Below are 12859 nucleotides of genomic sequence, written 5' to 3'. Positions count from 1 at the left end.
CGCCCTCGGAAATCACCCCACCCCAACGAACCATACAGGAAACCTCGGCATCATACAAGACTCAGTGCCTAATGATGAACCGCCAGATCAACGTCGTATCCTCATCATGCTTCAACACCCTCCACATACTCTGAAAAACATTCACATGGATCCCTCCTGAATCCAGAAAAGCGGTCACTCGCGCCTTAATCAGCAGCAAACTGGACTGCCGCAATGCCCTCTAAGCCAGAATCAACAATAAACTACTTCACAAGCTCCATACCATCCAGAACATCGCAGCCAGGTTAGTCCTAGAAATACAGCAACATCAGCACTAACACCCCATCGAAAGAAGAATAAGCTTCAAGCTCCTCACCCACGCTTACAAGGCCCTCCACAAGGATCACTGACATAATATCGAGGGACAGAATATCAACCATCAAGAATATCGTTGAAAAAATATCGATATCGAGTTTCTATCTACAAACAGGTAAGTACAAAAATATTGAGTTAAAAATATCGTTTACTACAATATAGTTAAAAAAAATATCGACTTTACTAAAAACATAAATTAATATTAAAAATTAATTACTAAAATATACTTAAAAATACTTAAATTAACTGATAATAATTAAATAATTAATGAAAGTTATAAAAAAATAATAATTCATATTTGTTAAAACATATATACAGTAACAAAATATAACTAAATAATATCCAATATTATTAACGTACAATGACAAAAGTGTAAAAATTACAATTCCCACTCCAAAGAGTGCAATCGTACGGAAAGCTTTGGATAGCGTAGGGGTTAAAATTACTATTCCCACTCCAGTGGGTGCAACAGTAGGTAAAGCGTTGGATAGCGTAGGGGTTAAAATTACTATTCCCACTCCAGTGGGTGCAACAGTAGGGAAAGCGTTGGATAACGTAGAAGTAAAATTTACTATTCCCACTCCAGTGAGTGCAACAGTAGGGAAAACGTTGGATAGCGTATAGGTAAAATTTACTATTCCCACCCCAGTGGGTGCAACAGTAGGGAAAGCGTTGGATAGCGTAGGGGTAAAAATTACTATTCCCACTCCAGTGAGTGCAACAGTAGGGAAAACGTTGGATAGCGTAGGGGTAAAAAGTACTATTCCCACTCCAAAGAGTGCAACAGTAGGGAAAGCATTGGATAGCGTAGGGGTAAAAATTACTATTCCCACTCCAATGGGTGCAACAGTAGGGAAAGCGTTGGATAGCGTAAGGGTAAAAATTACTATTCCCACTCCAAAGAGTGCAACAGTAGGGGAAGCGTTGGATAGCGTAGGGGTAAAAATTACTATTCCCACTCCAGTGGGTGCAACAGTAGGGAAAGCGTTGGATAGCGTAAGGGTATAAATCACTATTCCCATACCAAAGACTGCAACAGTAGGGAAAGCGTTGGATGGCGTAGGGGTTAAAATTACTATTCCCACTCCAGTGGGTGCAACAGTAGGGAAAGCGTTGGATAGCGTAAGGGTAAAAATTACTATTCCCACTCCAAAGAGTGCAACAGTAGGGAATGGCTTGGATAGCGTAGGGGTTAAAATTACTATTCCCACTCCAGTGGGTGCAACAGTAGGGAAAGGGTTGGATAGCGTAGAGGTAAAATTTACTATTCCCAGTCCAGTGGGTGCGACAGTAGGGAAAGGGTTGGATAGCGTAGGGGTCAAAATTACTATTCCCACTCCAAAGAGTGCAACAGTAGGGAAAGCTTTGGATAGCGTAAGGGTTAAAATTACTATTCCCACTCCAGAGAATACAACATTAGGGAAAGTAAATACTTCATATATTATTCAAAAAAGTATAAATTAATATCTATAAATAATTAATTAAAAAATAATTAACAATTTAATATACTATAATAATTCATATATTAAAATTACTAATTAACAATCATTATTTCAATTAGTTACCTATTAATCAAATTATTTAAAAATTATAAATTAATTATTTAATAATTAAAAATTATTTAACAATTATTTCGAATTAAATACAATTAAATACATGTAATTATTTAATTGATTATTAATAAATTACTTCCCACCCTATTCCCCTATAAACCCACAACACGCTACAGAAAATAAATTATTAAAATTAACATAATTAGCAATTAATCAATTAAATTAAATTAATTGGCAAATAACATTTTTATAATTACCCATAAAAACTTAATGAATAATTAATTCTAAATAAATACCAATAAATATTTTTACATATTTAATTAATTATAATGTAATTACTTCCCACCCAATTCCCCTATTAACCCACAACCTGCTACAGAAAATAAATTAGTAAAATTTACATAATTACCAATTAATCAATTAATTAAAAGTAATTACCAATTATAATTGAATTAATTAACAAATATAAATTAATTAACAATTAATTAAAAATTACTACCAATAAATAAATTTACAAATTTAATTAGTTATAATTAAATTACTTCCCACCCTATTCCCCTATAAACCCACAACTCGCTACAGAATTAAATTACGCAATAATTATACAAAAATTCATTAATTAAAATTAATTATAACATAAATACACACTTTTCACACATATTATAACATAAAAAACACTATAAAAATTAGATATTATAAAAAAATCGATATTTTTAACTATCTATATTATATACTTCGATATTTTAACTTTCTATATTTTTAACAGTCGATATTACATCACTTACCTTAAAAACGATATTTTGGATATCTATATTCTGTCCTGTCGATATTTTGTCCAATCTATATTTACAACTCGATATTATGTCCAATCGATATTTTGGACTCGATATTATACTTGTGCACCCCTCCACAATATTGGACCAGCATACCTAAACTACTGCCTCTCCTTGCACGCCACCAAGAGACACCTCCTATCAGCTGACTTCTCTCTGGCCACTGTCCCACGTATTCACAAGACCAGAACAGGAGGAAAGTCCTTCTCCTACCTCACAGCCAAGGACTGGAATGACCTCCCCGTCCACCTCTGGCAAAACCCCACACTGCCCCAGTTCAGGAAAGACCTCAAAACCTAGCTCTTCGAATGACCCCAGCATGCTGCTGAGCCGCCCCCACCCCACATTATTAGCACCTAATGACCCTCGCGGGTGTGTAGTTGCACTTTACAAAACCCTGATTTATTGACTGATTGATTGACACTTAAATGTGAAAGTAACCATTACAATGTGGTTCAATCATAGATCTCATGTATAGGATCTCCTGTTGAACCAGGGTGTAGAGGCTCAGATAGATTCTCTAGCGCCAGGACACCTCCGGGTATTAGAGCGCTCTATAAATATGTAAAATAAATAAATAAAATATGAATCCTTTTGCTAGATAATGAACTGTTTCTGGGACATAATTGGGATAAGTATGAATATGTATGTGCCAATACTTGTACATCGCGGAAATGTCTAGAGACCATCAGAGTGCTGAACATGTCAGGGTAGAGATGCAATGGTCTATCAAAAGGTGCATCTTCAGATTCTCTCTGGGCCAGATGTACGACCATTTTTGCATGTGCAAACGGGTGAGCAGTATGAGGAATGTACAAACCCAATTTTGCGAGTCGCAGTTTTTTGCGACTTGCAAAATAGGGTTTGCGACTCACTATTAGGAAGGGGCGTTCCCTTCCTAATAGCGAGCGCAACCTTATGTAAGAATGTTTTGCGTTCACAATTGCGTGCGCAAAACACTCGCAAATTACCACCCTCAAGAGGGTGGTAATGCAATCACAAAAGGGAAGGGGTCCCCAGCGGACACCGTCCCCTTTGCAAATACAGAGGAAAATATTTTTTAGGGCAGGCCGTGTCCCAGGGACCAATGCCTGCCCTTAAAAAATAAAATAAAAACATTTCAATACTTGTTTTTTTAAATGCATCCCGTTTTCCTTTAAGCAAAACGGGCTGCATAAAAAACTTCTTTATTTAAAAGCAGTCCCAGACATGGTGGTCTGCTGAGCCCAGCAGGCCACCATTACTGGGAGGGCCTGCCATTCCCAATGGGGTCGCAAATTGCAAGAGGCTTATTAATATTTATGAGCCTCTCAATTTGCGACGCCATTGTGGAATCGGCAACAGTTTGAAATACACTGTTGTACATTGGAAATAGCACCTCGCAAATTGCGAGTCACAAAAAACTCACAATTTGCTAGGCACTATTTCCACAGTCGTACATCGGGCCCTCTAACTTGTAGAAGGGTTGGGAAAATTTTTTGATTAAGATTGTAGGAATTTGTGAAATACCTTTTATATCAGAATTTCCTGGAATCAATGCATTAAAATAAAATAGAAAGATTATAACTTTTCATTATTATATTTGACATTAAATAGACTTTACATATAGCCATATTTTCGTGATGGCTCAGGGGCATTTTAAATGTTGTGACCTATTGATGGATACTTTGCTGTGGACGTAGGGGTCCATTTCTACATTTACATTTGAAATGTATCAGGAGTAGATGTGGGATTTCAACATGGAAATGGGCATCTTTAGGACATTTTGAGTGTGGATTGATGAACATCATCATCCAGTATATATCATAAGATAAGGCTGTATCGGTATGCAAGGATTCTGCCATGGAAAAGAGCAAATATGAATAAAGATGGATTGCTTAAGGTGTTCTGAGCATTTTTATCACATAAAAAATATGAACTTGTAGACCCACAATCACTCACACATACATATGTATAAACATGTGATGCACAAAAATCTATATACTTTGTTATGTTTATTTATTGTTATTGTTAATTAGCAATTGTACACCATTTAATTTGCCAGCAGTGTGGCATGCCAGCATCTATCTGTAGTCTGGTATACTGCTTTCTGAATATTTCCTTCATAGACCAGAGTCTACTTCGGTTACCAAATATTTTAATTCACTTAATTAATCTCTGTGTTGCCAATTGAAGATGGCAAATGAAAAATGTCCCCTTTAGACGAGGTATTCCCCTTATTCAGAGGACAAAGTGTATTATGTGTATGTCACCACCTACTATTCTGACAGAGAAATTAGAGCAATTTCAGGAAAGCACTGGTAAATGGCAGTATAGATATTCTCTTCAGCTAAACTAGAGGATCAGTGTGTTCCTTTGGTAATCTTGTGGCACGCAGAAACGTCACCAAGATGAGGAGCTCCTTGCCACATAATTTATTTTGAAATTGCTTGCAGTCACTGTTCTTGGAGCGGGCAGCCATTCTGCTGCCCCGTTTCAAGACCACCAAAGCCATTGAAGACCGCCTGCCAGAGTATGAGGTTTTTTTTGCGTTTTTGAGCATCAAAGGCAGTTCCTGCAGGACATGGCCTCTCAAGTCCATGCCCTGCAGGAACTGGGGGTGCATGCACACAGGGGGCACAACATGAGGCCTCCTGCATGCACCCCATAGCGCAGAGGCAGCAGGGGGCCCTGAAGGGCCCCCTTTCTTTCTTCACACCACACTTTGTATGGCAGTCGCACCGCCATGAAAAGTGTGGCAGTGAGGAAACTCCTAATATGCTGGACACGCCACCATATTAGGGGCCTCAGACTGCTGCGCCACCTCCAGGTATTTGTCCCTGGCAGCAGGTGCGGTTCCCTAGCTGTCCAACTACCACAGTCCTAATGCAGTGGGCGGACCGTCAGTCTGGCAGTCCACGGACCGCCACCACGGGTTTGGACCGCTGTACTCGTAATAAGGGCCTTAGTGTTTGCAGGTCCACAAAACATATACAGAGATAGTTTTCTTAGACTCGTGTCTTGGGCAGAGCTTTGAACACGGCAAAGATGGTGGCCAAATAGAGAGGTTCCCAGCTGCCGATCCCTTTACCAGTGCATTCCTGAAGAATCCTAATAGGAAGGTAACCATGCGCCAATCCCGGAGAAGCAAGATGCTGACGCAGTTAATAGTGGATTACATGATGGGAGAATATTGTGCTTATATAGATGAGCAGTGGAAAGACACAAGTAATGTGTCCATCGTCCTGTGGAGGGACAACCACATGAGGAAGGAAGCCTATGGCAGCTGGCCAATAAGAAAAAGCAAATTAGAGTGACAATGAAGCCAAGCGATGGTAAGCAATAGCTGTCTCTAAACCTACTGAAAGAAAACAAAAGGTCTTGAAGAGACAGCGCATGCGTTGTTTGGCAAGAGCTAACAAATGAGTTAGACTATGTTTTTTTGGACAATTTATTTTAAAGATAATGCAAGCTTCCTAAAACTTAGATCAGTAAGAATCATGTAATATGGAATGTGGGAATGTAATTGGAGTACCAGTTGGTTCAGTTGCCATTGGTTATTGATGGATGAGGTGCTTTTAATAAAGTATCACTTACTTTACCCATTTTCGGCTGATTACGAGCTTTACGACTTGTTACACATCACCTACAGCTGTGCAAGATTTACACAAAGAATGAGAGGTGTCGCTATCATTCAGTGCAGCAGGTGCATTGCCACTAGTTGGTATGCTGTTTACATGATGTCACTTCCTCCTTGGCATCTGCTTAATGCATGTTAGAGTTAAGACTAAGCTGCTTTGAGCTGAAAGTCTTTTTAGTTTGAGCTAGATTTCTACTGAGCCAGGGTCAATGCCAGTAGGACAGCTCAGGCAGTAAATGTTCTTGCTGTCTTTTATATGTGTTTCTTCTGAGGTCAGGGGCAACATAGACTTTGTATTGGGCAAAAGTAATTCCTGCATGGACTTCCAGGAGTATCTAATGCTATATAACATAGGTTATAAAATTGATGTTTAATGTCTTCTTTTTGTGAAGGTGTTGATGCTTCGGAGATGTCTGACTTGGTTGCGGACCACCTGGGTTGTCCGAGTTCTTCCGCTGGATCAGAATGTTGTCCTACATGAGCTGGTGGGCTACGCTGTCTTCATCTTCACAGTGGTACACACCGCCGCACATGTGGTGAACTTTGGTAAGGCATGCACTCTGTGGCAATAGTCAGAGAGGGTGGGCTGATTGTTTGAGCTAGAACCACCAAAAGCATCTGAATCTGGCCACAAATCAGGGAAAACGGATCACACAGACCAGAATCATGCTATTAATGACCTTCATAAATAGTGTGCTTTAGTTTGCTGCACATCCTAAAAACTGATCCAGAGTGCTCCAAAGATATTATATGGCTAAGTGCCATGGTTATCCACTGCTTATAGGACATCATTTAGTGACCCCTGTATTGCCCCATGTGCTCCTTTTCAGAGCCTTTTGCCACCCTGGGCCTCAGTTGTGACAATAGCAGTGTCAAGAACAGAAGTCGAATTGTGTACTGACGAGCATTGTTTACTTTATCCAGCTCCCACTGGGACATTGCTCTAGATATAGATGCATTCAGAAGTGCAGCACTCTTTAGAATTAATCATAAAAGGAAACCAATGAAAAATGTACATTTTTGTTCCTTGTTGCCTTGCTTTCATATGGTGAAAACATGAAAAACAATATTGGCAAAACCAATAAGCATTGTACTGACAGTCTAGTGAGATGCTTATTTTGTATTAATGCATTGTAGTGCCACATGCATATGCCACTTGAATATGGTGCCTTATGCTTGCAATAGCAATCCCACATTAAAAAATCACTTTCAAATATAGTAGAACAGTAAAGGTTCGTCCAAGCAGGCAAGTGTATATAAAATAGATATAGAAGCCCTTTTTAGTTTTAGTGCAAGGCACAAAAAAATAAAATTCTTATAGGTGCTAAGGCTAAGAAAATGTACTGTGGTCGGTGAATTTCTTTAACCTGAAGACATAGCTTAAACATAAAATACAGACTAAAAAATAAAACTGATATAGAATGGAAATCCAAAGAGGATGGAAAAGTAGATTATTGACCCACCATCCCTTGTACTGAAGTGCATATGGAAGAGCAAAATGCTGCCCCTCACTGCCTGCTGAAGCTAATAAATGAAGTGAGCTGACTCACTGCTCCATGCTGAACGCTGCAGTGGGTGGAAGATAAATGTGAATGACTGTGGAACAGACCGATGTATGAAGAGACATGACCTAAGTCTTTTTATGTATGTATATATTTGTGTTTTTTATTCAGGATTTTTTCATTAGGCGGGGGTGGTTATACAGCTAAAGATATCTCTAGGTCACACTTACTGATCTGTTTGAACACCTCGATGCTTTACCAGCGATTATAAATTTTAATTTGTTAATAATGAAAAACAGTAACAGAGTTAATTTTCAACATATAGTCCATACTGAGGAATCTCGGTGGGCATGACCACAATTGTTTTCATAAATCTCTTTTTTGTAAATCTCCCTGAGATTTATCAATACATTTTCTCCTTGAGTTATACACTAGGGTTTTAGTGAGATCAATTATTGTGATGTCAACAGGGTTAAGCTGATGTGTAATCACTTCCAGGGATTCAGGGCCATAGGTCAAATGTGATGTCAATGAGGTCAAAGTATGTGTGTTGTCATTCCACCTACCACTGGCCTTTTGGTGAATTTTTTGACTCAGGATTGATAACTCTGCGTCACTGAAATTACTTCCTCCATACATCTCACTTTGTTTATGCTCCTGAAACAACCTGCTCCCTTCACACAAATTCAGCATCCCTTCAAGTTACCTCGTCAAGGGTCTTTCAAACTTTTCAAACATACTTTATCCCTTTCCACACAAATTCAATAATGACTGCACAGAGCCCATGTTTCCACTGATGACAGTTGATTTAATTTGCAGTTTCGTACAGCATCATACATCATCTTTCCGCCACACCCAGACAAAAGCACTGAGACTGCTCTCACACTTGCTTTGGATGAACGAAGATCTTTTGTGGAGACTCTGCTGCTTTCCTTTTGCCTAATTTATCTGTGGCGTTCAATGGAGTGGATCACGATATCACTTTGAAATGTCTCACACAGTTGCATATGAAGGGACCTGTTCTGGAATGGTTCACATCCAATTTAAAAGATTGTATTCAGTTGATAGAACTCACTCCGTTCTGTTACACTGATAAGAGTGGCTCAAATCCACCTGAGCGACTTACCTCACTCATTCTATCATTCTCATATAATAAGCCAGCCATGCAGTGGAGAAGAATTAGAAACATATTTATTGGCCATAATATTCATCTGCAGATGGGCCCTGTCAGGTCTACACCCCAGGGAGTGCATCGAGAGGACTGACCCCTCTCATCACAGCAATACATTATCACATAGCATGGCAGAGTAAAACCACGCCCAGACTGGAAAAGTACTGGGCTCAGCAGAGGGAGAACAATGAACTCATACATGAGGCATCTGCACCTGCGAAGGCAACACTGTTATCTTCCCCTCAAGGCCACAGAGCCAAAGCTCTGAGGCAAGAAATGCTGAAACAGGGAGTTTCTGCTCCTAAGGGAGGGGAGAAAACTGTACCATGAAACATTGGAGCTGCAGAGCAAATGTCAGCATTAGAAATCTGTCTGTCATAGACAAGCTTCTCTCTCTTATAGGAAAGTATACAAAAATATCAATAATGGGAACCTAACAGATAGAAGGCAATGTACTACAGCAAGTCTTCTAACTTAGAAGGCAAAAATAAGACAAAAGCGTAACCATTACAGAAACAATTCTATCCAAATGAAGCTTACATATTACAAAAATAGCTCAGTGGGTTGCAGCACATGACTAATAGGCTGTAACTGCATATTGGTTTAGACACATTAGGCTAACATATTCACAACATCATTAGCAGGAAAATTACAATCTATCAACACTTCTCAGAAGGTGACCTGTGAGGTTCCCCAGGGTTCTACTTTTTACCCCATGCTATTTAATAATTACTCATTAAGTCATTATATCTTCTGGTAATATGGTAATTTCACACGTGACACACAGTTAATCATATGCCTGGACGGCCATGCTTCTGGCTCAGCTGCAAATCTAAAATCTTGCGTTTTCAGTTAACATTGGATTGTCCCATAATTTTCTTTAGCTTAATGACAACAATACTGAAATCTTGCTAATTGACAACAACACAAGAAGGTGGCATGATGCCCTCTTGCCTACTCCACTTGTTTCAGCTCCTTCCCACATGGTCACAGTTAAGTTATTGGCTGGCTAGTTGAATTTTCATTTAACCATGCAAGAGCAGTTTCTTTTTATTTGATTTGATTTTTTTAATTTTTATTTATAATTTTTCAACAAAAATCAAATTCTTATGGTACATCAATATGCAGGTACATTTCACACAGATACATGATACATTTCCATTATTGTCGTTGATCATTGATATCATACGTTTCATGTCTCCCTACTCTGCTGTCCTTGTGCAAGAGCAGTTTCTTCAGCTTGCTTTTTCCATCTTAAAGTGATGAGTTAAATGTCCTCTTGTATTACACTGTAAGTTCCGCAATCCGAGGAAATGTCTGACTCTCAGTTCCTGTTTGCTACCCCTTTAGTAAGGAGATGCAAGGTGGATAGGAATACCCTTTCTTTGTTTGGTGCCCTACTTTTTATTCAATTGCGGCCTGTGCAGGTAAGTGCGGGGGCGGAGCAGGGCAGCGTTAAGGAGGTGGTGGTGACAAACAATGGAATTGGAGAAATAAAAAAATAGAATAAAACCACTCACCTTGCGCTCACCACATCACAGAGTTGGCGATGCCCAAGAGCAAGGTAAGTGGTTTTATTTATTTATTTTATTTTTCCTAGTCTATCATTTGTCACGTACACTGCCACGCCACTGCCTTGCCACGCCTCATCTATATTTGTAGGCTGTTGTTTTACATTATTTTCACCGACCAATATTGTGAGAGATTGGCTAAATCATCATATATTGTGGAAATAACATTTTCCATAATATAATTGTAATTAATATTTATAAATTGTGGAAAAGCTCTAACAATGACCGGAATACAAGAACAAGAATGTAGGGATATATGTATTTCACATATTTTTGTCAATAAGAAACAATGTATGCATTTTGTTAAACAAACCAGAATTACAAATAGCCTAAAAATACAACTGGCCTGTTTAAGACCTGCTTTAATTTTTCAATGTTTAAAGGCATTTAAAATGTAAATTTATTATAAAAGTAATAGGCTCATGCTACTTTATACCAGCCAGTCTGCTACAGGCTTCCAAAATGTATTGTTGTGGCCCTGAATACTGGGATCTTCCCTGTTAATTGGTTTCTTTTCATTAAAAAATCAATGGTAAAGAGGTTTTTTTATTCACTTTATAAATTTACATTTGAAACCTCCTTCGTTGAGCTTTTTCAAGAAAATGTCTTCTTGGCTGTTTTTAATCAGCTGCCATTTGCTCATCAATACCCATCTTGTCCCAAGAAAGATCACTATGATTTCTGCAGAACCTCAGAATCACAATGTGGACAAGTATCAGCATGGTCAATGAATGCAACAAAGGAGGCTGACCGACCAGAGTGGAATATGTTACAGGATAAGCTGTGTTTTTTAATAATATCTCTAGATCTCTCACAGAGATATGCAACTTCTGCTGACTTACGGCAACAATGAGTCAGAGATAAAAGCGAAATTTGCAGCCTGTGTGTGACTGCCGTGATGGGATGGCTGAAAGCAAATTCTTTTTGATGCAATTATGATAAAACTGAGGTCCTGTTGTTTAGTAACAACCCCCTGCCTGTTTGGTCTGAGGCTTGGCCGTCCAATTGCATGGCACCTCCTCCGCCAGTTGAAGTGGCAAGTAACCTAGGAGCTCTTGATGATACAAACCTATTCCTCAAACCTCAGATCTCAGCTGTGGCCAAAACTGCATGCTGGATCCTTAAGTTGTTAGAGAATTCCTCATACTCCTGCCATGGGAAGCCCAAAAACTGTGGTACAAGCTTTGATCCTATCTAAACTCAACTATGCCAACATCTTATACATAGGAATCCTAGACTACCTCATTCAGAAACTACAAAAAGCTAGAAAACATGGCCGTCCATCTCTTGTTATACTGGCTTCCAGTGAAGAAGAGAGACTTTTTTAAAGCACCAACGGTGGTGCACACAGCCTTCTACAGGATAAGGTCTAAATACCTACGGGACAAACTGACAACCTACTGTCCTAAAAGATCCTTGAGGTCACAATCATCTCATCAATTGTGCATTCTTTCTACTAGATGAAGGAAATAGGGTAGCTCAGCCAGCTAGGTACTGGCAGCCAAACACTGGAACGAACTCCTGCTGCCCCTAAGATATATCCACGATAATGAGATCTTCTGTAAACAATTGAAAACCCACCTGTTTAAAGACTAACTTGGCTCTCCCATCCATTTCAGTTTTATGCCTAGCGCCATGACACTATAGTAGCAGTTTTGCACGCTACAAATCCCATCATTCACTCATTCATTCATTCTTACATCCATTGTCACCGTGCAAACTTCAGTTATTGACAAGGACTGGGCACAATGTAGGTCTCCTGAGTGCTTTTCAGGACTGTCAGATAACCCCTCTCAGTAGCCATGGTGCCGCCCTGCACAGAAGAAATATAATTAAAAGGTGACACGTGTCCCCTTTGGAGGGTCACAGTGATCTGTGTAGATACTGATTGATGATGTAGGCTGTGTTGGAGGTAATTAGCAAAGTACCAAACACCCCAGGCTTCAGGAGGTAGAAAAGATACAAGTAAGATAATAGGTCCGGTGTCTGATGATTCACAAGAAATATTATCAAAAAACTGCTGAAAGGACAATAACAGAAATAGCAATAGTTATATAAATCAGGAAAACAAATGCTTTGCAATGCATCCATTCATTGTAAATTATCACACAACATGTAGAAAGTCAAACGTAGTCTTCTCTTTGAGATCACAAACATCATAAGTTCCTGGTGTAAGGTGAACGATAACAGTTCTCGGGGCAGGGAATACACTATTGTATATACAACACCCCTGAGCCACTATAAACAATTACATCG

General features: G+C 39.1%; 1 protein-coding gene across 1 annotated transcript in view; it reads left to right on the top strand.

Annotated features, from left to right (window-relative positions):
* Window positions 1–12859, top strand: part of NOX5 (NADPH oxidase 5) — a 226376-nt gene that overhangs the window by 45981 nt on the left and 167536 nt on the right. Inside the window, exon 5 of the mRNA XM_086958956.1 lies at window positions 6752–6905. Coding sequence (XP_086815082.1) covers window positions 6752–6905 — 154 coding nt within the window. The remainder of the gene's footprint in view (window positions 1–6751; window positions 6906–12859) is intronic.

The sequence above is a fragment of the Lissotriton vulgaris genome, chromosome 2_1 (assembly GCF_964263255.1).
Source record: "Lissotriton vulgaris chromosome 2_1, aLisVul1.2, whole genome shotgun sequence".
Lineage (NCBI taxonomy): Eukaryota > Metazoa > Chordata > Amphibia > Caudata > Salamandridae > Lissotriton > Lissotriton vulgaris.
Note: the sequence above shows the minus strand (reverse complement) of the source record. Positions and strands in the feature narration are given on the sequence as shown.